Source organism: Somniosus microcephalus, chromosome 8 (assembly GCF_052327205.1).
Source record: "Somniosus microcephalus isolate GS21.2 chromosome 8, FLI_Smic_1.0, whole genome shotgun sequence".
Taxonomy (NCBI): domain Eukaryota; kingdom Metazoa; phylum Chordata; class Chondrichthyes; order Squaliformes; family Somniosidae; genus Somniosus; species Somniosus microcephalus.
This window is the reverse complement of record NC_140994.1, coordinates 81,228,499-81,255,459: the sequence shown is the minus strand read 5'-3', so window position 1 is coordinate 81,255,459 and position 26,961 is coordinate 81,228,499. Positions and strand designations below refer to the sequence as shown.

General features: G+C 47.0%; 1 protein-coding gene across 19 annotated transcripts in view; it reads left to right on the top strand.

Annotated features, from left to right (window-relative positions):
* Positions 1–26,961, top strand: part of ank3b (ankyrin 3b) — an 878,328-nt gene that overhangs the window by 236,536 nt on the left and 614,831 nt on the right. For all 19 annotated transcript variants that reach the window (XM_085994929.1, XM_085994938.1, XM_085994933.1 and 16 more), the window contains exon 3: positions 14,139–14,237. In XM_085994929.1, coding sequence (XP_085851055.1) covers positions 14,139–14,237 — 99 coding nt within the window. The remainder of the gene's footprint in view (positions 1–14,138; positions 14,238–26,961) is intronic.

Here is a 26,961-nt window from a genome sequence, read left to right as displayed (position 1 = left end):
TGCTGGTACCAGTCATGGTGAAACTGTCGGATTGTCTTAAAACCCATCCGCTTCACTAATGTCCTTTAGGGAAGGAAACCTGCCGTCTTTACCCGGTCTGGCCTATGTGTGACTCCAGTCCAACATCGACGTGGTTAACTCTTAACTGTCTTCTGGAATGACCTAGCAGCTGAATCAAACTCAGGGCAACTAGGGATGGGCAATAAATGCCGGCCTTGCCAGCGACACTTGCATCCTGAGAATGATTTTTATTTAAAAAAAGATTCCCTTTTCACTTCCTGTTTGGAATTCACTTTTTTTCCTGTGAAATGTTCTGAGGTTTGTGCCCATATGAGGAATGGTACAAAAAGCCAAGTTATTGTTGAGCTGTCGCAGCTTTGGGCCGCAGGTAGGGAGAGGTAATTCTGCTTGCGGTGGGCAGCCTGGACGGTGGTGAATCATGTACGCTCTAATCTGCAACTCTCAGATTTAAGGGTCGTGTAGACGGATGGTTCACCACGTGGAACAGTGAGGGTGGGATATGGTGAGGATGAGGAGTTTGAAGGATAAAGAGGTCACTGCCATAAAGTATGCACCAAAGTGGTTCGAACAAACAAATGCATGTTGTGCCAGTTTCATCGTTACCTTTTGGGAGAACAGGCATCAGTCAAATGATGCTTTGTACTTGATTATTATTCATGCCCTTGTCCCTGCAGACTTGATTACTCCAATGTTGTCCTGAATGACCGTCAATCCTCCATCTTCTCTAAATTTTAGCTCCTCCAAAACTCTGCTGCCTGTATCGTATTCCACAGCAAGTCCTGCTTATCCATCATCTATTCTTACTGGCCTATATTGGCTCCTAGTCTCCCCAGTTCTTCATATTTAAAGTTCTTATCCTTGTGTTGAAATCCCTCCATGCCTTGCCTCTCCCAATCTCTGTTACCTTCTCCAACCCCAGTACCTCCCAAACTCTCCATTTCTCTTGTGCATGCCCCTCTCCCTTTGCCCCACCACTGGCAGCCATGCCTTAGGAACATAGGAACAAAATTAGGCCATTCAGCCCCTCGAGCCTGTTCTGCCATTCAATTAAATAATGGCTGATCTGTATCTTAACTCCATTTACCCGCCTTGGTTCCATAACTCTTAATACCCTTGCCTTACAAAAATCTATCCTTCAAATACCTAGGCCCGACTCTCTGAATTTTGTTCCCTAAGCCCCTCAGTCCCTGTGGTCCCCTCCCTTCCTTTAACGCCCTGGTTAAAACCCACCTCTTTGACCATGTTGATCATCCCTCCTAATCTTTCCTTCTTTGGCTCAGCATCCATTTTCCTTATGCCTCGTGAAGGGCCTTGAAAGGTTTTCTATGTCAGTGGTATTGTAGAAATGTAAGTTGTTTTAGTTGTTGTTGATTAGGTTCGGGTCTATACGTGCATTAGTAAATGAGATTGGCTGATGCAGCAGAAATAAATTTATGAGTAAAAAGCTTGTATCTGTAAAATGAGCATCAGGAACTTAAAGTAGTATCAATAACAACTTTCATTTGGATAGCACCTTTATAATGTAATAAAACATCTCAAAGAGCTTCATGTAGGAGAGAATGGAATGATGTGTTATATAGAATTAGAGAGCATCTACAGCACAGAGACAGGCCATTCGGCCCAAATGGTCAATGCCAGTGTTGATATTCCACACAAGCCTCCTCCCACTCTAATTACCTCCTCCCACCCTGCCCCTGTATCCCTCTATTCCCTTCTCCCTCAGGATTGGGTAGTGGGAGAATTTGAGTTGACTGAAAACACCGCCAAAAAGATTTTGAGGAGGCTTTTAAAGAGGGTGGGAGAAGTAGCAAGACAAATGAGTTTAGGGAAAGAGTTCCAAAGGGTAGGGCCTGTACCGACTAAGGAATACCAGGTCAAGGAAATCACAGGAAGCCAGAGGCAGAGGACTGTAGGCTGGCACATACTGCTGGAGGTGCTTGTGGAGGTAAGGTGGGCCCAGGGCATTGGAGGAATTTGTAAAGGAGAACGAGGCTGTTGAATTCGGTGCACTGCAGGCCAGGGAAGGTTGAGGAGGACAAGGGGTGATGGACGAGCTGGATTTGGTGTGGGACAGGATGCAGGCAGCAGAACCTTGGACAAGTTAGACTTTGAGTAGGGAGGAGGTCAGGAGGCTGACGTTCACAAAGTTGAGCCTTGAGGTGACAAAACTGTGGATAAGAGATTCAGCGGCGGTGCTGAGGGTAAGGTAGGGGTGAAGCTGGGCGATGTTGTGGAGGGTGACGTAAGGTCTTAGTGCTGGACGGAATATTGGTTTCGAAGCTCTGCTCCAGGTCCAGTAGGGCAACCAAGTGGTACGACATTTCAAAACAGTTTGACATTTCATATCACAGTGCTTTGAACAGTAAAATGTACGGCCTAAGTTGTGGAGGCACTGGCTGAGATTTTAAAAGTAAAATAATTTTTTTTTAATTCGCCCCTGCAATCCACCTACCAATAGCAAAGGACTGGAATAGAGGAGCGAGCAGTGATTAAGGTGCAAGTCATATTCAAACATAAAAGACGCTGGAATGTTTGTCATTACCACATTGTAATCGGCATAAAATATCTCTGCGCCCATGGCATTTATCCCACACAGTTTATTACCTTGATTGTATCTCATGGATTTATTCCTTAAATAGATGCATTCTACAGTGCAAAATAGAGTGACCTTTTTATAGGAGGAAGTAAACTGAGTATTTATTTAAATGATTTTTCAAGATTTTAGAATAGTTTGTAATCACAGAAATCACAGATCACAGATACCCCACAGTGCAGATAGAGGCCATTTCGGCCCATCGAGCCTGCACCGACACATATCCCACCCGATCCCCGTAACCCCTACACCAACACATATCCCACCCTATCTCCGTAACCCCACGTATTTAGTCCCCCTAACACTAAGGGAGACATTTCCTGTTGTATGCTTTCTTTTACAAAGATAGGCACGTACGGTATTTAGTTTTCTTTTACTGCAATGTAGAGACAAGGTCATCTAGATTTATTGCAGGAGATGTTTCTAAAAGGCACGGTGGCCCCCATGCTAATAGGCCGGTCAGCACTGGGATACCAATTGCCCGTCTTTGGTAAGGTTGGATCAGAATGGGGCCTGATAGCTGAGTATTCACAGTCACTGCAGTCAGCTTCCCTTAAACCACATACTGTACTGAATTCACATTCATAGATACATAGATACATAGAAGATAGGAGCAGGAGTAGGCCATTCGGCCCTTTGAGCCTGCTCCGCCATTCAATGAGATCATGGCTGATCATCCAAATTCAGTACCCGGTCCCTGCCTTCTCCCCATATCCCTTGATCCCTTTAGCCTTAAGAAATATATCCAACTCTTTCTTGAATATACTTAATGAACTGGCCTCCACCGCCCTCTGTGGCAGAGAATTCCACAGGTTCACCACTCTCTGGGTGAAGAAATTCCTCCTAATTTCAGTCCTAAATGGCTTACCCCTTATCCTTAGACTATGACCCCTGGTTCTGGACTCCCCGGCCATCAGAAACATCCTTCCTGCATCTAGTCTGTCCAGGCCTGACAGAATTTTATAGGTTTCGATGAGATCCCCTCTCAATCTTCTAAACTCCAGTGAGTATAACCCCAATCGACACAATCTCTCCTCATACGTCATTCCTGCCATCCCAGGTATCAGCCTGGTGAATCTTCGCTGCACTCCTTCTATTGGCAAGAACGTCCTTCCTCAGGTAAGGTGACCAAAACTGCACACAATACTCAAGGTGTGGTCTCACCAAGGCCCTGTACAACTGCAGCAAGACATCCTTGTTCTTGTACTCGAACCCTCTTGCTACGAAGGCCAACATACCATTTGCCTTCTTAACCGCCTGCTGCACCTGCATGCTTACCTTCAGCGACTGGTGTACAAGAACACCCAGGTCTCTCTGCACTTCCCCTTCTCCCAATCTATTACCATTCAAATAATAATCTGCCTTCCTGTTTTTGCCACCAAAGTGGATAACCTCACATTTATCCACATTATAGTGCATTTGCCATGTTTCTGCCCAATCACCCAACCTGTCCAAATCGTGCTGGAGTTTCACGACATCCTCCTCACAGCATACCCTCCCCCCCACATTCGTCACAAATGTATTTTTAATTTAAGATTGTTTCCCGTCAGGATGAAAGGAAGCACTGATCTTAAACTCTATGCACGTTCAAAATATTTTCTCAAAACAACAGCACCTTGCATTTACATAGCGCCTTTAATGTAGAAAAGCGTCCCAAGGACACAATCAGGCAAAAACCTCATGTTTTCATTGATCAATCTCTTCCTGAATTGGAAGGTGATCAGTAAATTTCTTTAGGATTTATTCAGCATAGAATGATAGAATGTTTCTGGCATAGAAGGAGACCATTCGGCCCATCGAGCCCGTGTCGGCTCTCTGCAAGAGCACTTCAGCAGTCCCACTCCCCCGCCCTTTCCCTGTAGCCCTGCAAAAAAAAATTTCAGCAATCTGCACTCCCAGTGTGGTGATTTGCTTAATTGGAGCACAGATCGGACAATCAGAGCAGTGTTATAGCTCTGTTTCTGACCCATGCTTCCACTGACTCGGGCCCAGCATTGGGAACACTCAATTTACTCTTTCATTTGTAGGCGACCGTGTAACCGCTAATATACCCCAAGAGTCATTCAGCAGAGATTGGCTTTCCTGTTTAGAATGTTACCCTGTATTTATATTAAAATGTGTTCACCAGCATTCCCACTGACTCTCTCTTGCCAGTTAAACAGTTTAACAAGGGCTCACAGAATCAATCGACAAGACTGGTGTATCACACAAGTGGCTGTGTGACCAGGTTTTCCTCAGTCCCATTATAGATCTGTCTTACAATCGGGAGTTTTATTATTTTACACGTTCATGTGTTGTAAGAAGTCCATAGGTAGCTCTAGGAAGTGCAGCAGCTCCAAAGGGAAGATGGTGGTGGAGGCCATTTTTGGGGAGAGATAAGAACCAGGAGAGAGACATGTCAACAGTGATGCATTGCTGCACAAGCTACGTCATAAAGAGCATTCATATTGGTTTGCCAAGTACTTTTCCTGTGACTACGAAACCCTTCAAATTCGGTGGAAAGATTTGTAATGGGACTGAGTAAAACCATTTTGTGGTATGCCATTCCTGCAGATTCATCACGTGGGCACTAGTTAGGCAAGTGAGTAACTGGGAGTACATTTTAATATAAATACTGGATAACATTCTAAACAGCAGGCCCATCCATTGCTGATACAAGCGGCTATTTAAAAAAAAATTGAACATAAACTTGGCACTGTCAAGATCCCACTGTAGATGTGGATCTTTCTCTTCTGGGACATCGAGCGTCAGAAGAATAAAAAGAATTATATAATACTTAACATGTTTATATAAGCAGCTGGCTTCCTTTCCTAGATAAGAGCATTATATTGTGTGCTGACACTCGTAGAGAGAGAGTAGCACTGCCAGAAACTTGTATTTAGAGAGTGTCTTTAACATAGAATACATCCCAGGGCACTTCACAGATGTAAAAAGAATGGACGCCAAGCTATGGAGGGAGGGGCGACCAAAAGCTTGATCAAAAAGATTTGTTTTGAAGTGTTTAATGGTTGAGAGAGAACTGGAGAGGCTTGGGAATAGAGCTCCATAGAGCACAGCCAACTCACTAAAGGCTCCACCACCAATGGAGTGGTGAAGGGATGGAATGTTGCTCAAAAGACCCGTGTCCAAGGGCTAGGTGTGGGAGGGGGATGTATAGCTGGGGAAGATTGCAGAAATAGAATGGGCTGAGGCCGTGGAGGATTTGCAGATGAAAATGAGGAGTTTTAAATTTAATGCATTGGGTAAAAGAGAGCCAATGTCGGTCAGTGATGGTGGAGGTTACAGGAGGCAGGGAGCCAATGTAGGTCAGTGAAGGTGGGGGAATGAGTGACAGGGAGCCAATGTAGATCAGTGAAGGTGGGGGAATGAGTGACAGGGAGCCAGTGTAGCTCAGTGAAGGTGGGGGAATGAGTGATGGGAGCCAGTGTAGCTCAGTGAAGGTGGGGGACTTGAATGACAGGGAGCCAGTGTAGCTCAGTGAAGGTGGGGGAATGAGTGACAGGGAGCCAGTGTAGATCAGTGAAGGTGGGGGAATGAGTGACAGGGAGCCAGTGTAGCTCAGTGAAGGTGGGGGAATGAGTGACAGGGAGCCAATGTAGCTCAGTGAAGGTGGGGGAATGAGTGACAGGGAGCCAGTGTAGCTCAGTGAAGGTGGGGGAATGAGTGACAGGGAGCCAGTGTAGCTCAGTGAAGGTGGGGGAATGAGTGACAGGGAGCCAGTGTAGCTCAGTGAAGGTGGGGGAATGAGTGACGGGGAGCCAGTGTAGCTCAGTGAAGGTGGGGGAATGAGTGACGGGGAGCCAGTGTAGCTCAGTGAAGGTGGGGGAATGAGTGACAGGGAGTCAGTGTAGCTCAGTGAAGGTGGGGGAATGAGTGACAGGGAGCCAGTGTAGCTCAGTGAAGGTGGGGGAATGAGTGACGGGGAGCCAGTGTAGCTCAGTGAAGGTGGGGGAATGAGTGACAGGGAGTCAGTGTAGCTCAGTGAAGGTGGGGGAATGAGTGACAGGGAGCCAATGTAGATCAGTGAAGGTGGGGGACTTGAGTGACAGGGAGCCAGTGTAGCTCAGTGAAGGTGGGGGAATGAGTGACAGGGAGCCAGTGTAGATCAGTGAAGGTGGGGGAATGAGTGACATGGAGCCAGTGTAGCTCAGTGAAGGTGGGGGAATGAGTGACAGGGAGCCAGTGTAGCTCAGTGAAGGTGGGGGAATGAGTGACAGGGAGCCAGTGTAGCTCAGTGAAGGTGGGGGAATGAGTGACAGGGAGCCAGTGTAGCTCAGTGAAGGTGGGGGAATGAGTGACAGGGAGCCAGTGTAGCTCAGTGAAGGTGGGGGAATGAGTGACAGGGAGCCAGTGTAGCTCAGTGAAGGTGGGGGAATGAGTGACACGGAGCCAGTGTAGCTCAGTGAAGGTGGGGGAATGAGTGACAGGGAGCCAGTGTAGCTCAGTGAAGGTGGGGGAATGAGTGGTAGGTTATTGGGGGAAGGAGGGGGAATCAATGGTAGGTTATTGGGAGACTTCCAAGGAAGATCCACCTATTGCTCACCTCTTGGCTTCAGCACCGTAGACTATATGATTACGGATCTGGACCCATCCTCTTTCAGAACATTCACAGTCAAACCGCAAACAACACTGTCAGATCACAGTCAAATTACTGCATATCTTGAAAGGACAGAAACAACCAACACAGAAACACAACCCAGTAAGCTGTACAACATTAAAAAATCTTACAGATGGGCCAAAAACAGCACGGAAAAATACCAGAAAGCAATTAGCAATCAAACAACTCAAGCTCTCTTGGACACCTTTCTGGAAAATACATACACACACAATAAAGAAGGCGTAAACCGGGCAGTGAATAACCTAAATAATATTTTTGATAATTTGACATCAATGTCAAACTTGAAAGTTCGCAAGAACAAACCCAAAACAAAAAACTACGAAAAATGGTTTGACTCTGATTGCCAGAACATGAGGAAAAAACTCAGAAAAATATCAAACCAAAAACACAGACAACCAGAAAACGAGGAATTACGCCTTACTTATTGTCAGGCACTAACACAATACAAAAACACACTCAGAACCAAGAAAGAGCAGTATATTAAGAATACACTCATCTCCATTGAGGAATCCATTGATTCCAATTGTTTCTGGGACAACTGGAATACATCACACAAAAAACAACACGACGAATTGGCCATTCAAAACGGAGACACATGGGAAAACCATTTTGAAAAATTATACCAGAAAAACACACTAAGCCCAGAGCAATACCAAATATGCGAAAAACTGGCAAAGCTAGAATTTGCCATAAAAGATAACCAAAACCCAATAGACCCCATAATATCTGAAAAAGAGCTAATTGAAAAACTCAAGGACCTGCGACCAGGAAAAGCTTGCGGTGCAGACGGCATCCTAAGCGAGATGATTAAACACACGGACGATAAAATGAAATTGGCTATACTGAAACTCTTCAACTTGGTTCTGAGTGTCGGTTACTTCCCTGATATCTTGTACAAAGGTCTCATAACGCCCATATACAAAAGTGGGGACAAAGTTGACCCAAATAACTATCGAGGCATCTGTGTAAACAGTAACCTGGGGAAGGTTTTCTGTAGTATCATAAACAAAAGACTTATAAACTTCCTTGAGGAGCACAATGTCTTGAGTAAAAGCCAAATTGGATTCCTACCAAACTATAGAACATCAGATCATATCTTCACTCTACAGACCCTAATTGACAAACATGTTCATCAAAACAAAAGCAAAATTTTTGCCTGCTTTATAGATTTCCAGAAGGCTTTCGATTCCATCTGGCACGACGGTCTATTCTTGAAACTTATTGAAAGTGGTGTAGGGGGAAAAACATATGATGTAATTAAATCAATGTATACAAACAATAAATGTGCAGTTAAAATTGGAGACAAACAAACAAAATACTTCCCACAGGGGCGTGGTGTGATGCAGGGCTTGCCCATCTCACCGACACTCTTTAATATTTACATAAATGAATTGGCAAAACTACTTGAACAATCTACAGCACCCGGCCTCACCCTATATGAATCCAAGGTTAAATTCCTCCTCTATGCTGATGACCTGGTTCTGCTGTCACCAACTAAGGAGGGTCTACAACAGAACCTGGATCTGCTGGAGTCATTCTGTCAGACCTGGGCCCTGACAATAAACCACCAAAAAAACCAAAGTCCTTGTGTTCCAGCAAAGATCCAGACATCAGGGACCCAGAATAAATTTCACACTAGGAACAACTAAAATTGAACAAACCACTAACTACACATACTTGGGCTTAAAAATCAGCTCTACGGGAAATTTTCGTCTGGCTGTGAATGAACTGAAAGAGAAAGCTAGAAGGGCTTTCTATGCCATTAAAAGATCAATCCAAATAGAAATCCCAATTAGCATTTGGCTCAAAATTTTTAAATCAGTAATTGAACCAATTGCACTCTATGGAAGTGAGGTGTGGGGACCGCTAACACAACAAGAATTTGCAAAATGGGACAAACACCCAATTGAGATCCTACATGCAGAATTCTGTAAAAGCATCCTCCGGACTCAAAGGAAAACCGTAAACAATGCATGCAGGGCAGAACTAGGCCAATATCCATTAATAATTACTATCCAAAAAAGAGCCACCAAATTTTGGAAACACCTAAAAATGAGCAACCCCCACTGCTATCATTACGAAGCCCTGAAATGCCAAGAGAGGACCATAAAGAAGAATACCCTCAGTCAACTAGTCCTGGGACTCAGTGAAGCAACCACTAACACTACTAACAATAACCAGCCCCAGGACAGTGACATCGTAGCACAGAGAATTCGACCCAACACAATTGTCACTGAGCAAAAGGAAAAATACCTGTCATATTGGGCAGAAACAACAAAAACCCAAAACAAACTCAATTGCTACTTGGCCCTAAACAGACAATACAACATGGCTGAATACCTGACCATGGTAAAGGATAGCAAACTGAGAAAAACCTTGACAAGGTACAGACTTAGTGAACAAGCCTGGCCATCAAAAAAGGCAGACACAGACAGACCCGGCTGCCAAGAGAGGACAGGATATGCTCTCACTGCAGTCAGGGAGTGGTGGAGACAGAGATGCACTTCCTCACAGCTTATGGAAAATATCAGGGCATCAGGGAGAATTTCTACAAAAAATTCACACAAATATGCCCTGAATTCTGAAATTTGAATGACGACCAAAAACTCCCATACCTACTAGGGGAACAGAGAAACTGTGTAACCTTAGCGGCACACTATGTTACAGCTTGCCAAAAACAGAGGGACAACCAGTAAACCTAAGAAAAGAGTATATACAAATTATACGAATGTATATTTATACACTCAGGGATATATCTGTTTATACACTGTATGAATAGATCTGTGTTTATGTGTTCAACCATAAATGTTTTTCGATGCTTTGGCAACATAAGATGTACCTTATCATGCCAATAAAGCGATTTGAATTGAATTGAATTGAATTGAGTGACAGGGAGCCAGTGTAGCTCAGTGAAGGTGGGGGAATGAGTGACAGGGAGCCAGTGTAGCTCAGTGAAGGTGGGGGAATGAGTGACAGGGAGCCAGTGTAGCTCAGTGAAGGTGGGGGAATGAGTGACAGGGAGCCAGTGTAGCTCAGTGAAGGTGGGGGAATGAGTGACGGGGAGCCAGTGTAACTCAGTGAAGGTGGGGGAATGAGTGACGGGGAGCCAGTGTAGCTCAGTGAAGGTGGGGGAATGAGTGACAGGGAGTCAGTGTAGCTCAGTGAAGGTGGGGGAATGAGTGACAGGGAGCCAGTGTAACTCAGTGAAGGTGGGGGAATGAGTGACAGGGAGCCAGTGTAGCTTAGTGAAGGTGGGGGAATGAGTGATAGGGAGCCAGTGTAGCTCAGTGAAGGTGGGGGAATGAGTGATGGGAGCCAGTGTAACTCAGTGAAGGTGGGGGAATGAGTGACAGGGAGCCAGTGTAGCTCAGTGAAGGTGGGGGAATGAGTGACAGGGAGCCAGTGTAACTCAGTGAAGGTGGGGGAATGAGTGACGGGGAGCCAGTGTAGCTCAGTGAAGGTGGGGGAATGAGTGACGGGGAGCCAGTGTAACTCAGTGAAGGTGGAGGAATGAGTGACAGGGAGCCAGTGTAGCTCAGTGAAGGTGGGGGAATGAGTGACAGGGAGCCAGTGTAGCTCAGTGAAGGTGGGGGAATGAGTGACGGGGAGCCAGTGTAGCTCAGTGAAGGTGGGGGAATGAGTGACAGGGAGCCAGTGTAGCTCAGTGAAGGTGGGGGAATGAGTGACAGGGAGTCAGTGTAGCTCAGTGAAGGTGGGGGAATGAGTGACAGGGAGTCAGTGTAGCTCAGTGAAGGTGGGGGAATGAGTGACGGGGAGCCAGTGTAACTCAGTGAAGGTGGGGGAATGAGTGACAGGGAGCCAGTGTAGCTCAGTGAAGGTGGGGGAATGAGTGACAGGGAGCCAGTGTAGCTCAGTGAAGGTGGGGGAATGAGTGACAGGGAGCCAGTGTAGCTCAGTGAAGGTGGGGGAATGAGTGACAGGGAGCCAGTGTAGCTCAGTGAAGGTGGGGGAATGAGTGATAGGGAGCCAGTGTAGCTCAGTGAAGGTGGGGGAATGAGTGATGGGAGCCAGTGTAACTCAGTGAAGGTGGGGGAATGAGTGACAGGGAGCCAGTGTAGCTCAGTGAAGGTGGGGGAATGAGTGACAGGGAGCCAGTGTAACTCAGTGAAGGTGGGGGAATGAGTGACAGGGAGCCAGTGTAACTCAGTGAAGGTGGGGGAATGAGTGACGGGGAGCCAGTGTAGCTCAGTGAAGGTGGGGGAATGAGTGACGGGGAGCCAGTGTAACTCAGTGAAGGTGGGGGAATGAGTGACAGGGAGCCAGTGTAACTCAGTGAAGGTGGGGGAATGAGTGACAGGGAGCCAGTGTAGCTCAGTGAAGGTGGGGGAATGAGTGACGGGGAGCCAGTGTAGCTCAGTGAAGGTGGGGGAATGAGTGACAGGGAGCCAGTGTAGCTCAGTGAAGGTGGGGGAATGAGTGACAGGGAGTCAGTGTAGCTCAGTGAAGGTGGGGGAATGAGTGACAGGGAGTCAGTGTAGCTCAGTGAAGGTGGGGGAATGAGTGACGGGGAGCCAGTGTAACTCAGTGAAGGTGGGGGAATGAGTGACAGGGAGCCAGTGCAGCTCAGTGAAGGTGGGGGAATGAGTGACAGGGAGCCAGTGTAGCTCAGTGAAGGTGGGGGAATGAGTGACAGGGAGCCAGTGTAGCTCAGTGAAGGTGGGGGAATGAGTGACAGGGAGCCAGTGTAGCTCAGTGAAGGTGGGGGAATGAGTGACGGGGAGCCAGTGTAGCTCAGTGAAGGTGGGGGAATGAGTGACGGGGAGCCAGTGTAGCTCAGTGAAGGTGGGGGAATGAGTGACAGGGAGCCAGTGTAGCTCAGTGAAGGTGGGGGAATGAGTGACAGGGAGCCATTGTAGCTCAGTGAAGGTGGGGGAATGAGTGACAGGGAGCCAGTGTAGCTCAGCGAAGGTGGGGGAATGAGTAACGGGGAGCCAGTGTAGCTCAGTGAAGGTGGGGAGAGACAGGTGCCTTCCTACATCAGTATGAAGGTACATCAGCTTATGTGAAGAAGTAATACAGCCACTCCTGTGAGTCAATCTGTTGTCTGTGACACAAGATGCTGTGTCACCTTTGTAGATGAGTGCAGGAGCACAGCTCTGCGATTTAACATCTACTCTTGCAACACACATTGGAGTTACGAACTGGAGCATTATGTACAGATCTTGCACTCTCCTTCATTATTCTGTCATGGGATCTGTTCTTCAAGGCAAAATAAGCAGCTAATGCATTCAGGCACTGCATGAGACTGAAAGTTTAAATACTAAGGGGGAGAAATTCCCCTGGTTTGCGCCTCCCGTTAGCGTCTGTAACAAGGCGCTAAGGGGTTACCGACCGGGCGCGCCGAATTCACCAATGGTGGATTTGCGCTGGCGCTAGGACTTACCGCCTCACTCTCTTGCGCCCCGAAGATCGTGACGCCATCCGGTGCGCAGCGTCCCGTTAACGCCCCGGAAGTGATATTCGCTCCCGCCCCCTGCAACATCGCCGGGCTTCCAACAACGGTAGCTGTAGGAGGCGTTGTCACCGTGGATGGCCACTTGGGGAGTGCTAATTAAAGGCAGTGGTGGTCAGGTAGGGCAAAATTTATTTATGTCCCCATTCTAGTGCCTCCTGCTTTCTTTTGCCCCCGTGATTGCTCAGCCCTGCACTCAGAGCGCTTGGGGCTGCTACGCGCGTTGCGCAGGTGCCGTCGCCCAACAGACACAGTCGGAAGATTCATTCAACGCAGCATTGGCCCTTGCCTTTAAGAAAGAAAAAGAAAGACTTACATTTATATAGCGCCTTTCACAACCACCAGACGTCTCAAAGTGCTTTACAGCAAATGAAGTACTTTTGGAGTGGAGTCACTGTTGTAATGTGGGAAATGCGGCAGCCAATTTGCGCCCAGCAAGCTCCCACAAACGGCATTGTGATAATGACCAGATAATCTGTTTTTGTTTTGTTGAAGTGAGGGATAAATATTGGCCAGGACACCGGGGATAACTCCCCTGCTCTTCTTCGAAAGGGAGTGAAGGAGCCTGTAAAGACGGCAGCGCTGCCCAGAACATTGCTCAGCGCTCTGCTGATACCCCCTCTCACTCCCTTTAGCGCCCTAAGGGAAGTGCTCGTGCTTGATTCAGCGCTCCACTTCCCTCTTGGAGCGCTAAAGCGAAGGTTCCCGGCAGCAACAAATCTTTTTCACCCAGCGATTCTTTTATGCTCCCTGAAAAGTTATTGCCCCAAACGGGGCGCTAAGCAATTTCTAGCCTTAAGTCCTGTGCCAAAAAAACATTCACAAGTCAACTTTTATATTATTTTTAAATATATAAAATATTCCATATCTTAAATTATAAACACCTTGGAGGGGGTGCAGTGTAGATTCACCAGGGCTAAAAGGGTTAAATTATGAGGACAGGTTGCATAAACTAGGCTTGTATTCCCTTGAGTTTAGAAAATTAGTGGGTGAGCTAATTGAGTTGTTTAAGATGACTGAAGGATGCGATAGGGTAGATAGAGAGAAACGATTTGCTCTGGTGGGAGAGTCCAGAACAACGGGGCACAACCTTAAAATTAGAGCCAGGCATCAGGGGTGATGTCAGGAAGCACTTCATCACACCAAAGGGTCGTGGAAAGCTGGCATTCACTCTCCCATAAAGCTGTTGAGGCTGGGGGTCAATTGATAATTTCAAAACTGAGATTGATAGATTTTTGTTAGGCACGGGTATTAAGGGTTACCGAACCAAGGCGGGTAGATGGAGTTAAGCTACAAATCCGCCAGGATCTAATTGAATGGCAGAACACGGTCGAGGGGCTGAAAGGCTGCCTCCTGTTCCTATGTTCCTATAAATTGATATATTTATCCTTAGTCCCTGTTGTTATAACACTGTTCCATTTGTTGTTTTACAGAATGGGTTGAACGCTCTCCATCTTGCTTCAAAGGAAGGCCACATAGGGGTTGTTTCTGAACTGATCCAGCTGGGTGCTAATGTGGACGCAGCAACCAAGGTAAGAACATGACTCGGTGCTTGGTCGGTAACACTGCTTGCTGTGCCAAGAAGGGATAGATCTCTGGTTTGCACCAATAGTTCGGCATAATTTTAGCCATGGCATTAGTCAGGGCACCTCCCTGTAGTCAGGAAGATAGGAGGGCGTCATGCTGGATTTCACCCAAGCACTTCCCAATGACCACATGAGCAGTAGAGGCCTGTGACCAAGTCATCAACCTGCCTTCTCGGTCATTTACAATGTGTGGTATGCAGAAACCCCCCCCCCAAAAAAAGGAGAATGATGCACAAATCAGAAAGCCAGATGAGTGGTTCAAGTTCCTAATAAAGCCGATAGGAGTGATTTCACAAAGTGAACGTGGCTCGGGAAAATCGGGGCTACAGAAGAGAGACGAGAGGCAGCCCATGAGGTTCAGAAGTAAAGACCGAAATGAGGCAGTGGGAGCACAGTAGTCATCATTGCGTTTCTGCAACATGACTGTCTTAGACAAAGCTCAAGTGGTTTTGTGTGAAGATGCGTCTTTTCATCTGTGATTACAGTGCCTACAATTTGGACTTATTTTTCTAATTCTGTAAAATGAGGAGAGAACTTGCCTACATAGCTCAGTTTGACTCAGTTGGTAGCACTCTCACTGCTGACTCAGAAGGTTGTGGGTTCAAGCACACTTGAGCACAAAATCTAGGCTGACGCTTCACTGTCAGAGGTGCCGTCTTTTGGAGGAGACGTTAAAACGAGGCTCCATTTGCTTATTCCAATGGCTTGGGTGGACATAAAAGAACACATTGCAGTGTTTGAAGAAGAATCCGCAGATGTGTACGCTGACGATACCCAGCTCTACTTCCCTCGCGCCCCCCCTCCTGTTTTGTCAGACTGTTGTCCCACATCCAGTTGTGATGTGCACAACTTGGTTGTCACGGTTACCTACACAACAGTAACTGTGCTTCAAAAATGATCCTCAGCTTGTGCTGTGCTTTGGGACTCCCTGGGTGCACGATAAGGGGTTACATAAAGGCAATTTCTTTCTCCTAAAATAGAGATTCTCCAAACTCTCATTGAAGTTTGATTCTCAAAGGTGGTCATCGTCAGGAAGATATTTCCTTAAGAGAACAAAACATGTTTTTATTGATGATTTCCAAGACAGCTGGCAGCTGTTAGGAGGATGTGACAGTAGAGATGCTGTGTGACCAGGGTAAGAGGTAGTAACAAGTGGGAGCAGGAAGTGCTGCAAATGGACACTGCAGAGTCCAGAGTGAGGCAGTATATATAAATAGCAGCCATTACATGTGGGAAGTGCAGAGCTGAGAGGGAAAGCAAAATCACTGCACCATAAATGATCAGGACAGCACTTAACAGTGGTTTAGTCGACACATGAAAAGGCTGAGGCTCTGACCAACTCCAGTCTCCACACACCCTCCCCTCCCCTGGGGCCTGGCTGTGAGCTGGCATGAGGCTAAATTGTCATTTGGTCAAACGAGGCAAATTGTACAACATCTTTTGGGCTTTCTTTCCTCACATGACACTAGAACGTGACATTGATCACTCTGTCTGTGTTTCATCTGTTGGAAAAACTGAATCATTCATATGTACTGGAATAACTTTTCCTGAATGTTATCTTAATGTAATTATATTATTGTGTGAATCATCAAATAAGTTGCGCATCTGGCCAGCCTATAAGACCAGAAAGACATGTTCGCAACCGATTAAACACACACAACCTATGTGGGGGTGCGGGAGTTCATCTATTGAAAATAAACATCACTCTTAATGATAACAGAAACCTCTTTCTCTGCCTCGTGCGCTCTCGCCCTCATTCTCTCTCTCGTGCTTAATCTCCCTCAAGCTCTCGCACATTCTCTCTCCCTTTACTCATTTTTCCTCTTTCTCCATCACTCATTTTCCCCCTCGCTTTTATTTTCCCTCTCTCTACTTTCATTTGCCCTCTTTCTCTGTCTTGTGCTAGCCCTGTCCCCTTCTCTCACTTTCTTTCTCTGCTTTTCACTCAGGCTATTTCTGCTTTTTTTCCTCTCTTTTTCTCTCATGCTGCTATCTCTGTCCCTTTCTCTGATTTGACATGTTAATAAAACCTTAAGCAGTTTATCTGTGTATCAACAACAACAACAAAAAGCACCTTTTAAGATAAACATTTCAAAGCGCTTCACATCGGCGTAGCCAAATAAAATAGACACCGAGCCAAAGATGCAGATAATAGGATGGGTGATCAAAGAGATGAGTTTTAAGGAGGGTTGAGAGAGGTGGATAGGATTCAACAGCTTACAACAACAACTTGTTTTTATATAGCACCTCTAACGTAGTAAACCGTCCCATGGCACTTTTATAAGACAAAAATTTGACATGGAGCCACATAAGGAGAAATTAGGGCAGGAGACCAAAAGCTTGGTCAAAGAGGTAGGTTTTAAAGAGCGTCTTAAAGGAGGAAAGAGAGGTAGCGAGGCAGAGAGGTTTAGGCAGAGAATTCCAGAGCTAAGGGCCAAGGCAACAGAAGGCACGGCCACCAATGGTGGAGCGATTATAATCAGGGATACTCAAGAGGGCAGAATTAGAGGAGCACAGATATCTCGGGGGTGTTGTGGGGCTGAAGGAGATTACAGAGATAGGGAGGGGCGAGGCCATGGAGAGATTTGAAAACAAGGATGAGAATTTTGAAAGTGAGGCGTTGTTTAACCAGGAGCCAATGTAGCTCAGCGAGCACAGGGGTGATGGGCGAACGGGACTTGGTGCGAGTTAGGACACGGGCAGCAGAGTTTTGGATCACTTCAAGTTTACGTAGGGTAGAACATGGGCGGCCAGCCAGGAGTGCGTTGGAATAGTCAAGTCTAGAGGTAACAAAGGCATGGATGAGGGTTTCAGCAGCGGATGAGCTGAGGCAAGGGCGGAGATGGGCGATGTTACGGAGGTGGAAGTAGGCGGTCTTAGTTATGACGCTGGTCTGTGGTCGGAAGCTTATTTCAGGGTCAAATATGACACCAACGTTGCGAACAGTGTGGTTCAGCCTCAGACAGATGTTAGGGAGAGGGATGGAGTCAGTGTCTCAGGAACGGAGTTTGTGGCGGGACCGAAAGCAATGGCTTCGGTCTTCCCAATATTTAATTGGAGAAAATTTCTGCTCATCCAGTACTGGATATTGGACAAGCAGGCTGACAATTTAGAGACAGTGGAGGGGTCGAGAGAAGAGGTAGTGAGGGTGTTGTCAGCGTACGTGTGGAAACTGACGCTGTGTTTTCAGATGATGTCGCCAAGGGGCAGCATGTAGATGAGAAATAGGAGGGGGCCAAGGATAGATCCTTGGGGGACACCAGAGGTAACGATGCGGGAGTGGGAAGAGAAGCCATTGTGTCAGGGTTGGGGAGCCACGGGGCCGTATAAATACGAGGCCGTGCTCTCCAGGCAAAGATAGGATCTGGACCCAAGTGCAGAAACCAGACAAGAGACAAATATACAATACTTTGTTTGAACTTTACTAAATTCACACATAACCAGATTAACACAAGGGACACAGCAATATACATAAGGACTAGAGACAAGAGAACTAGAGACAAGTTACAAGACAGCTAGTCAAGATAGGAACTCAGGACAGCTTCCATGAGGAAGCCCACTTGTCTATACTGAGCTTGCAACAAGCTACCACAAGGGGCAACCGGCTTGCCGAGGCACAACTCCAGACAAGCTACCCCGAGGGTAATCGGCTTATCAATGCAAAGCTCAAGACAAGATCCCAACGGCTCCCACATAGCAACACGCTAGTCCAAACAGCACCTTACCAAGACAAGCAGCTCAACAGAACAAGACTTAAATACATCTTAAATCCAGAGACAAGAACACAGACTTAGATACATAGCTCGAGAGAACTAGAACACAAACTTAGATACATAACTCGAGAGAACTAGAACACAGACTTAGATACATAGCTCGAGAGAACTAGAACACAAACTTAGATACATAACTCGAGAGAACTAGAACACAGACTTAGATACATAGCTCAAGAGAACTAGAACACAGACTTAGATACATAGCTCAAGAGAACTATGGCAGCCAGCTTGTGAAGGCAAGCTGCCATAGAGGAAAGGCTAGTCACACAGAGAACCTAGTCAAGACAAGGAACATTGTCAAGACTAACTCCCTGGTTCACCCTAGTGAGGACTGAGCACTGAGTGAAACAACAACAGAACTTATATACCAAGAAAACCAGGTGCCACCCATAAACAGCTAACAGGCTGATTAAAAACTAACACCAGAGAACGAGAAACAATTAACAAAAGAACAGTGAAGGTGCCATCTAGAGGTTACAAAAAGGAACTGACTGGCACCCTCACACCATTGCAGGTGATTCTTTGGCTACGATTAGATAGATAAGAATGGAACCAGACGAGTGCCGTCCCACCCAGCTGGATGACAGTGGAGAGGCGTTGGAGGAGGATGGTGTGGTCAACCGTGTCAAAAGCTGCAGACAAGTCGAGAAGGATGAGGAGGGATAGTTTACCTTTGTCACAGTCACAAAGGATGTAATTTGTAACTTTGATGAGAGCCGTTTCGGTACTATGGCACGGGCGGAAACCTGATTGGAGGGATTCAAACATGGAGTTGCAGGAAAGATGGGATTTGGGAGGCAACAGCACGTTCAAGGACTTTGAAGAGGAAAGGGAGGTTGGAGATGGGGCAGTAGTTTACAAGGACGGAGGGGGTCAGGGATTGTTTTTTTGCGGAGACGGCAGATTTGAGGGAGATGGGACAATACCTGAGGAGAGAGAACCGTAACCAATGTCAGCTAACATGGGAGCCAGAAAAGGAAGCTGGGTGGTCAGCAGTTTGGTGAAAATAGGGTCGAGGGAGCAGGAAGTGAGTCTCATGGACAAGATGAGCACGGAGAGGCCATGAGGGGATATCGGAGAGAAACTGGAGAAATATGTGAGTTCAGGGCTAGGGCAGGGGGGAACCTTAGAGGAAGTTTGGCCTGGTGGGCATGGGGAATGAAGGGAAGTGGGAGAGGCAGCTGATCGGATGGTCTCAATCTTAGAGACAAAGAAGTCCATGAGCTCCTCACACTTGTTGTCGGAGGTGAGGGTGGAGGGGAGAAGGGTTTAAGAAGACAGTTAGCTGTAGAAAATAGAAGCCGGGATTTATCTTTGCATTCCAGAATGATTCTGGAATAATGAGCAGTTTTGGCAGACGAGAGCAGACCCGACAATGCTTTACGTGATCCAGCCAGATCTGGTGGTGAATGGCTAAACCGGTTGTCCGCCATATCCATTCAAGTCTGCGTCCCTTGGTCTTGAGGGAGCGAAGATGAGCACCGTACCAGGGGGAATGGCCAGGGTGAGAGAGAGTAATTGTTTTAATAGGGTCTAGGGCATCAAAAGTGCTGGTGAAGGGCTGATTGAGCAGATCGGTAGCTGCAGAAATGTCATGGTGAATGGAGGGCCAAAGGCTAGACAGTTGGGATTTCGTAAGTGCAGTTGTAGGAGAGTTGGTGGCCAGGGGTGGACACAGAAGGAAGTAGGGTTGGGGAAGGGGGCGGGTGGGTGGAGAGGAAGTGGTCAGAAATGGCCTTATCTGCGATTGACACAATGGGAGTAGCGAGGCCACGAGAGATGGCAAGATCAAGGGGGTGGCCGTGAATATGGGTTGGGGAGTTTACATGGAGGGAGAGATGAAGGGACAATAGGAGGGTAGTGAACTCAGAGGAGAGAAAGCATGATGAATTGAGGTGGAGGTTGAAATCACCGAGGATGAGAAGTCGCTTGGTGCAGAGGCTGAGGGAGAAAGTAGTGAAAATATCTCGGTGATAACATTTTTATGGTACTTGGGTGTGCGGTAGAGAACGAGAATTTTAAATGAGAGGTGAGAGGGGTGGAATAAGATGAGATGCTCAAAGAAGGAGAAAGTGTGGGAGGAGTAGGGGGACAGACCAAGGTGTGATTTGGTGATGAGAGCCACATCGCCACCACGGCGGTCTGAGCGGGGCAAGTGATGGAAGGTATAGCCAGGTGGGGAGGCTTCATTTAAGGGTAAGGTGTCATCATCCTTCAGCCAAATTTCTGTCAGGGCCATGATGTCGATGCAGTCATCCATGATGAGCTCATGGATGGCAAGGGTCTTGTTTGCAAGTGAACGGACATTCTGGAGGGAGATGCGGAGAGGGTCGGCGATGGCTGATCCACTGCCAGCGTCTACAGGGTCAGCACTGGGAGGGGAGGGTTGGACGGGGAGGAGATTGGCAAGATTAGCCCCCAACGAGCGTGCTGGGCAAGGAGGTCGGCAAGAGAGTAGGATGGGACAGTTGGGGTTGCTACTCGTGAGGAGACAGCGACGAGTGCCACGGTGGGCCCTTTGGAGGATGCCAAGAGAGGCACAGAGGGAAGCTGTAGGCTTTTCTAACGAGGGAGTCAAGCCTGGGACAGCGGCAGGAGAGTCAGAAGCCGAAGAGTAATGAAGGATTGGGATAGGGATTTGGGAGGGCAGAGTAGCTGAGAGAGGAGTGATGAAAGGAGGCATGGCGACAGGAGAGAGTGGTCGGGGAGGGATAGAGAGAAAAGGAGGGAGAAAAAAGTGGAAAAAGAAGTGAACGGCTTGGGTCTGGAGCATCAGCCAAAGTGCGCACGCGAATGGACATGGAAAAACTCAGGTTGCATCGGCCTGGTTATGTGGTAATTAATTGATGAATGGGATACATATTTCTTGGTAGTAGCAGGAAATAGGTTGGAGACAATAGTAGGGAGACCAGAGTTAAAGTCAGAGGTCCCGTGGAGGGAAAAAGTTGACATAGGTAGGATGGAGCTGGCATGGAGCATCGACGAGGAGGATGGTATGGTCGACCATGTCAAAGGTTGCAGAGACGATGATGAGGGATAATGAATTATGGTCAGAGTCACAGAGAACGTAATTTGTGACTTTGGTCAGGGTCACTTTGGTGCTGTGGGTGGGACAGAAACTGGATTGGAGAGATTCAAACATGGCGCTGCGAGAAAAATGGGCAAGGATTTGAGAGGCAACTTGTCTGCAAGGAGTCCGGAGAGGAAAGGGAGGTTGGGGTTATTTTTTTAGGAGAATGGTGATGATGGTGGTTTTGAAAGGGAGGGGGATAGTACCTGAGGAGAGGGGACCACTTACAATGTCAGTTAGCATGGGGGGCCAGGAAGCAAACTTGGGTGATCAGTAGTTTAGTGGGAATGAGGTCAAGGGAGCAAGTGGTGGGTTTAATGGCTGTGATGAGCTTGGGGAAGTCAGAGGTGGTGAGGGGGTGCGGGTGAGGGGGGGAAGATGAGAGAGAAACTAAAGATTGTTACAGGGGTTCAGGTATTAGGCAGTGGGTGGGGGCAGTGCCCTATCACCCAGTTCATCCCTCTCAAACAGACCATCTAACTCTCCCAGCGGATGTACCTGTGTGGGTGCTTGCTACAGAAGGAGTGAATGACCCAAGGTGCTGCAAGGCCGGGCTTCTTGGTTGTGACTTGAAACTGTGGCTGGCTTCTTGGGGATTACTATAGAGACGGAAGAGGAATGATAGTATACTGGCAGCCAAACACTCTTCACACAGAGCTTACATAGCCAGTATTGTGTGCCATGGTGGTGTGCTGTAATGTGTGGATTTGAGTGTGTGAGGAGAAGGATAGTACTAACCCAAAGCTTCAGGGAGGCTGGGTTCTAAACCACACTTTTAACCTTACTACATAGCAACCAGTTTTGTTTACGTAAGAACATAAGAATTAGGAGCAGGAGTCGGCCGTACGGCCCTTCGAGCCTGCTCCGCCATTCAGTAAGATCACAGCTGATCTTCAACCTCAAATCCACCTTCCCGCCTGATTCCCTTAGAATCCAAAAATCTATTGCTCTCAGGCTTGAATATGCTCAACAACTGAGCATCCACAGCCCTCTGAAGTAGAGAATTCCAAAGATTCACAACCCTCTGAGTGATGACATTTCTCTTCATCTCAGTCTTAAAAGGCCGACTCCTTATCCTGAGACTATGCCCCCTAGTTCTAGACTCTACAGCCAGGGGAAACAGCCTCTCAGCATCTACCCTGTCAAGCCCTCTCAGAATCCTATATGTTTCAATGAGATCATCTCTCATTCTTCTAATCGCCAGAGAGTATAGGCCCAATCTACTCAATCTCTCCTCATAGGACAACCCTCTCATCCCAGGAATCAATCTAGTGAACCTCTGTTGCACCCCCTCTAAGGCAAGTATATCCTTCCTTGGCTACGGAGACCAAAACTGTACACAGTACTCAGGTGTGGTCCCACCAAGGCCCTGCAGCAAGACTTCCTTACTCTTGTACACCAACCCCCTTGCAATAAAGGCCAACATACGATTTGCCTTCCTAATTGCTTGCTGTACCTGCATGTTAACTCTCTCTGTTTCCTGTACGAGGACACCTAAATCCCTCTGAGCACCAACATTTAATAGTTTCTCACCATTTAAAAAAAAAATTGTGAATAACCTCACATTTCCCCACATTATACTCCATCTGCCACCTTCCTGCCCACTCAAGTAACCTGTCTATATCTCTTTGCAGACTCTTCGTGTCCTCCTCACAGCTTACTTTCCCACCTGGCATAGGTCAAACTGTTGGGGTCAGTTTAAGTTTGTACTTGATGACATACTTGATTCCCCTTCTGTGTATTTGGAAGTGTTAATCTCACATTTCTTTCTAGAAAATACAGTACACTATAATTATTATCTGCTTATATACAAGTCCCTTGTACATTTTTTCTTCACTATTCAAAGTACAAGCCCCTGATTGCATTTGAGTTTCTGAGAAGGAGGGTTTTGCATCTTAATTATGTATAAATGTTATCAGAAGGCTGTGGGTTCAAGTCCCTCCAGGGACTTGAGCACAAAATTCAGGCAGTACTGAGGAAGTGCTGCACTGTTGGAGGTGCTGCCTTTCGGATGAGACATTAAACCAAGGCCCCATCAGCCCCCTCAGGTGGACATAAAAGACGCCATGCCACTATTCGGAAGAGGAGCAGGGGAGTTCTCCCCGGTGTCTTGGCCAAACTTTATCCCTCAACCAACATCACTAAAACAGATGATTTGGTCATGTATCCCATTGCTGTTTGTGGGAGCTTGCTGTGCGCAAATTGCTGCTGTGTTTCCTACATTACATCAGCGACTACACTTCAAAAGTACTTCATTGGCTCTGAAGCACTTTGGGACGTCCTGAGATCATGAAAGGCATGATATAAATGCAAGTCTGTCTTTCTTATTAAACTAAGTAAGAGCGAGTTGCCATTCATTTTAGCTTATTCTGAAAATAGGCGGATGAAGTTGGTAACAGTTGAGCTTTTGAAGTGTTTTGGAAGAAATGTGAGTTAAATTTGAGAATGGACAGTTACATCCCCCACTGTCCTCTGAAGTGAACCTGCATCCTTCCCTAGAATGTGAGCTGCAGCAGGAAGTGAATTGAGGAGCAGTACATCTTCTGAAGGGTATCTGGTAATAATACACTGAGGGTCCAGACTTCAGTAGGCTGTGAGCCATGACTAATCTCTGAAAGGAATGTAAATCAATCAGTGTGACTGGCTGTGAGGAAGACTGCAGCAACGCTTCAATCCCTACCCACACTGAAACCTTTTTTCATTTTACATCCTGAATCAACCTGGAATATTTGCGCTCTGAACATTGTCTCAGCAAACAGCAGGTCAACCTCAGCTGGCCTGATGGCATTTCACGTTGCAGCTCCCCTCCAGGAAAGTGGAGCTGTTTCTCGACGGCTGCCATCTCGACCCCCTATTTGCCCGATGCATTTTTCTGCGCGACAGTAACATTAGGAACAGGAGTAGGCCAGTCAGCCTTCTCGATCCTGCTCCGTCATTCAGTTAAATCATGGCTGATCTGCACCTCAACTCCATTTATCAATTTATCAATGAATGATAGATCCTTAGAATGGTAGTGGTGATGGGTTTATATCAAATTGCTTTTGATCAAGGTCAAAGTGTGTTTTTGTTTAACAAATGCGAGCTAGATGTAGAAAGGATTATATGGTTCAGTGGTATCAATACATATAGGAACAGGAGTAGGCCTCGAGCCTGTTCTGCCATTCAGTTACATCATGGCTGATTTGCACCTCAACTTCATTTACCTGCCCGAACTCCACCCCCCTTGATACCCTTACCTAATAAATATCTAGTGATCTTAGTCTTGAAAGCTCCAATTGACCCCCAGCATCCACAGCCTTTTGGGGAGAGAATTCCTGATTTCTACTACCTTTTGTGCGAAGAAGTGCTTCCTGATTTCCCCCCTGATTATCCTGGCTCTAATTTTAAGATTTGCCCTCTTGTTCTGGATTCCCCCACCAGAGGAAATAGTTTCCCTGTATCTACCCTGTCGAATCTCTTTAACATTTTAAACACCTCAATCAGATCACCCCTTAATCTTCTAAACTCAAGTGAATGCAAGGCACGTTTATGCATCTTGTCCTCCTACTTTAACCATCTAAATGATGTTCTGGAGATAATGGCCCAGACTTTCCTACAGTGGTGAGATTGGCAAGTGCACCGTGTATTTCCAGCCCGCCGATTTGGCCGTCGATAAGCTCTTCCATGTTTCCTTGCATTTTCAATTGGGATGCGTCACAGCAAGGATGGCGGCGAATTGGAAGCAGCGCAACCATTTTTTCTCAGTGATTCGACCGATACATAAACAGGGTGGCAGTGTAAAGTCTTGAATCCAGCTTTTGTGCGAAGCCAGAGCATGGCACTCGTCTGATGACCGACTCCCACTGGGCCAATTTCTTCTCTGTGCAATCGGTCAGCCTGATTCTGTTCAAACAAGGTTGTTAAATTTGAGTCCTGAGATTCCATGGGTGCACTGAGCCTGTTCTGTAGCCTCAGGGGAGTTCTCCCCGGTGTCCTAGCCAATATTTATCCCTCAGCCAACCTCACTAAAACAGATGGTCTGGTCATGTATCTCACTGCTATTTGTGGGACCATCTCCAACCTCCCTTTCCTCTCCAAAGTCCTCGAACGTCTTGTCACCTTCCAAACCCGTGCCCATCTTTCCCGCAACTCCATGTTTGAACCTCTCCAATCAGGTATCCGCATTTGCCACAGCACCGAAACGGCCCTCATCAAAGTCACAAATGACACCCTATGTGACTGTGACCGTGGTGAACTATCCCTCCTGTAAGATTATTTTTCTTTCTTAGTCAGAATACAAAAGGCAAAGAAATCAAGTGAGACACTAGTTATTTTCTAACTGTAAAGAATTTCATTTGACATACAATGTGGCAATTTGTACCAGAAAGACAGTAGAAACTTTTCACACAACCTTTCCTTTTCTATGTGTACAGCTCAAGACAAAGAATTTATCAGGTTCCTTTCCTATGACGTCTTGTTCTGATGTCCTTGGTTCTCCTCAAAACCCTTGTAGAATGAGCTGTTTTATATGATTTCCTTTCTAAAGTCTGCTCTTTAATAATCAAGCATCAAAGAATCTCTTACCAGTTTGCAGCCCTTGCTTCCTTATCGCTGCAACTTCCCGCATTGTTTCTTCTTATCAGTTACTTCATTGCTCCATTTCGTCTGGTTAACAGATGTTTCTCTCTCTCTCTGCATCCTGGACAATATGCATCCTTACTTTGGTCAAACTTACAGCTGTGTTCTTTACCAAGAATGCGAGGTTTTCATTCAAGTCCATTATTTTAGTCTTCTTTAAAACAAGCATCAAAAACCCAAAATCCTTCACTTGTCATCCTTCTCAACCTGTCTGCAGACTTTGACACAGTTGACCACACCATCCTCCTCCAACATCTCTCCTCTGTTGTCCAGCTCGGTGGGACTGCCTGATGCGCTATCAATTACTCATAAAAGACTGAGAGTTAGAAGAGTAACTAAAGGCTTTTATTAACAACAGAATGGAGGTCTGCCTCGCGTGGTCGACCGGTCCATGATACTAAGGGCTGGGGAGCAGTCACCTTTATACTAGGACCTGTGGGAGGAGTCAGCCGAGGCATGTCCAGGCATGTACACAGTGGAATACAAACAGGACAAACAGGAATACAAACAGTGGTTTACCACATTCACCCCTTGTTTAAAATTGAGTCCGGCGGGGTGAAGTGTATTAAAAGTTAGTGTATTGGAGTCTCTCCGGAGGTCTTGTCTGCCGCTGTGATCTGCGTGGCGACGGCAGGGGTAGTGAAGTTTCCGGCGTCGAGTCCAGCGTAGGCTGTGGCACAGGCGTGTCGTCCTCGTAGATGTTGAGCGGGTCGCGGGGCCCAGGCCTGCCGTCTGCTGGGGCTGGATATCGGATCGTGGGGGGGGGTGGTAGTGGGTAGTGGGTTACTGCGGCCCCCGAGGGTGCAAGGTCTCTTATGGAGACTGTGTCCTCCCGCCCGTCCGGGTATGCGATGTAAGCATACTGGGGGTTGGCGTGGAGGAGGTCGACCCTCTCGACCAGGGGGTCCGTTTTATGGGTCCTCACGTGTCTTCTCAGTAGGACCGGCCCTGGGGACGTCAGCCATGGCGGTAGCGATGTCCCCGATGTGGACTTCCTTGGGAAGACAAACATTTTCTCATGAGGGGTGGCGTTAGTGGCAGTGCAGATCAGTGACCGAATAGAGTGGAGCGCATCGGGGAGCACATCCTGCCAGCGGGAGGTTGGAAGGCCCCTAGACTTTAAGGCTAGCAGGACGGCCTTCCAAACTGTCGCATTTTCTCTTTCCACCTGTCCGTTCCCCCGGGGGTTGTAACTGGTGGTCCTGCTTGT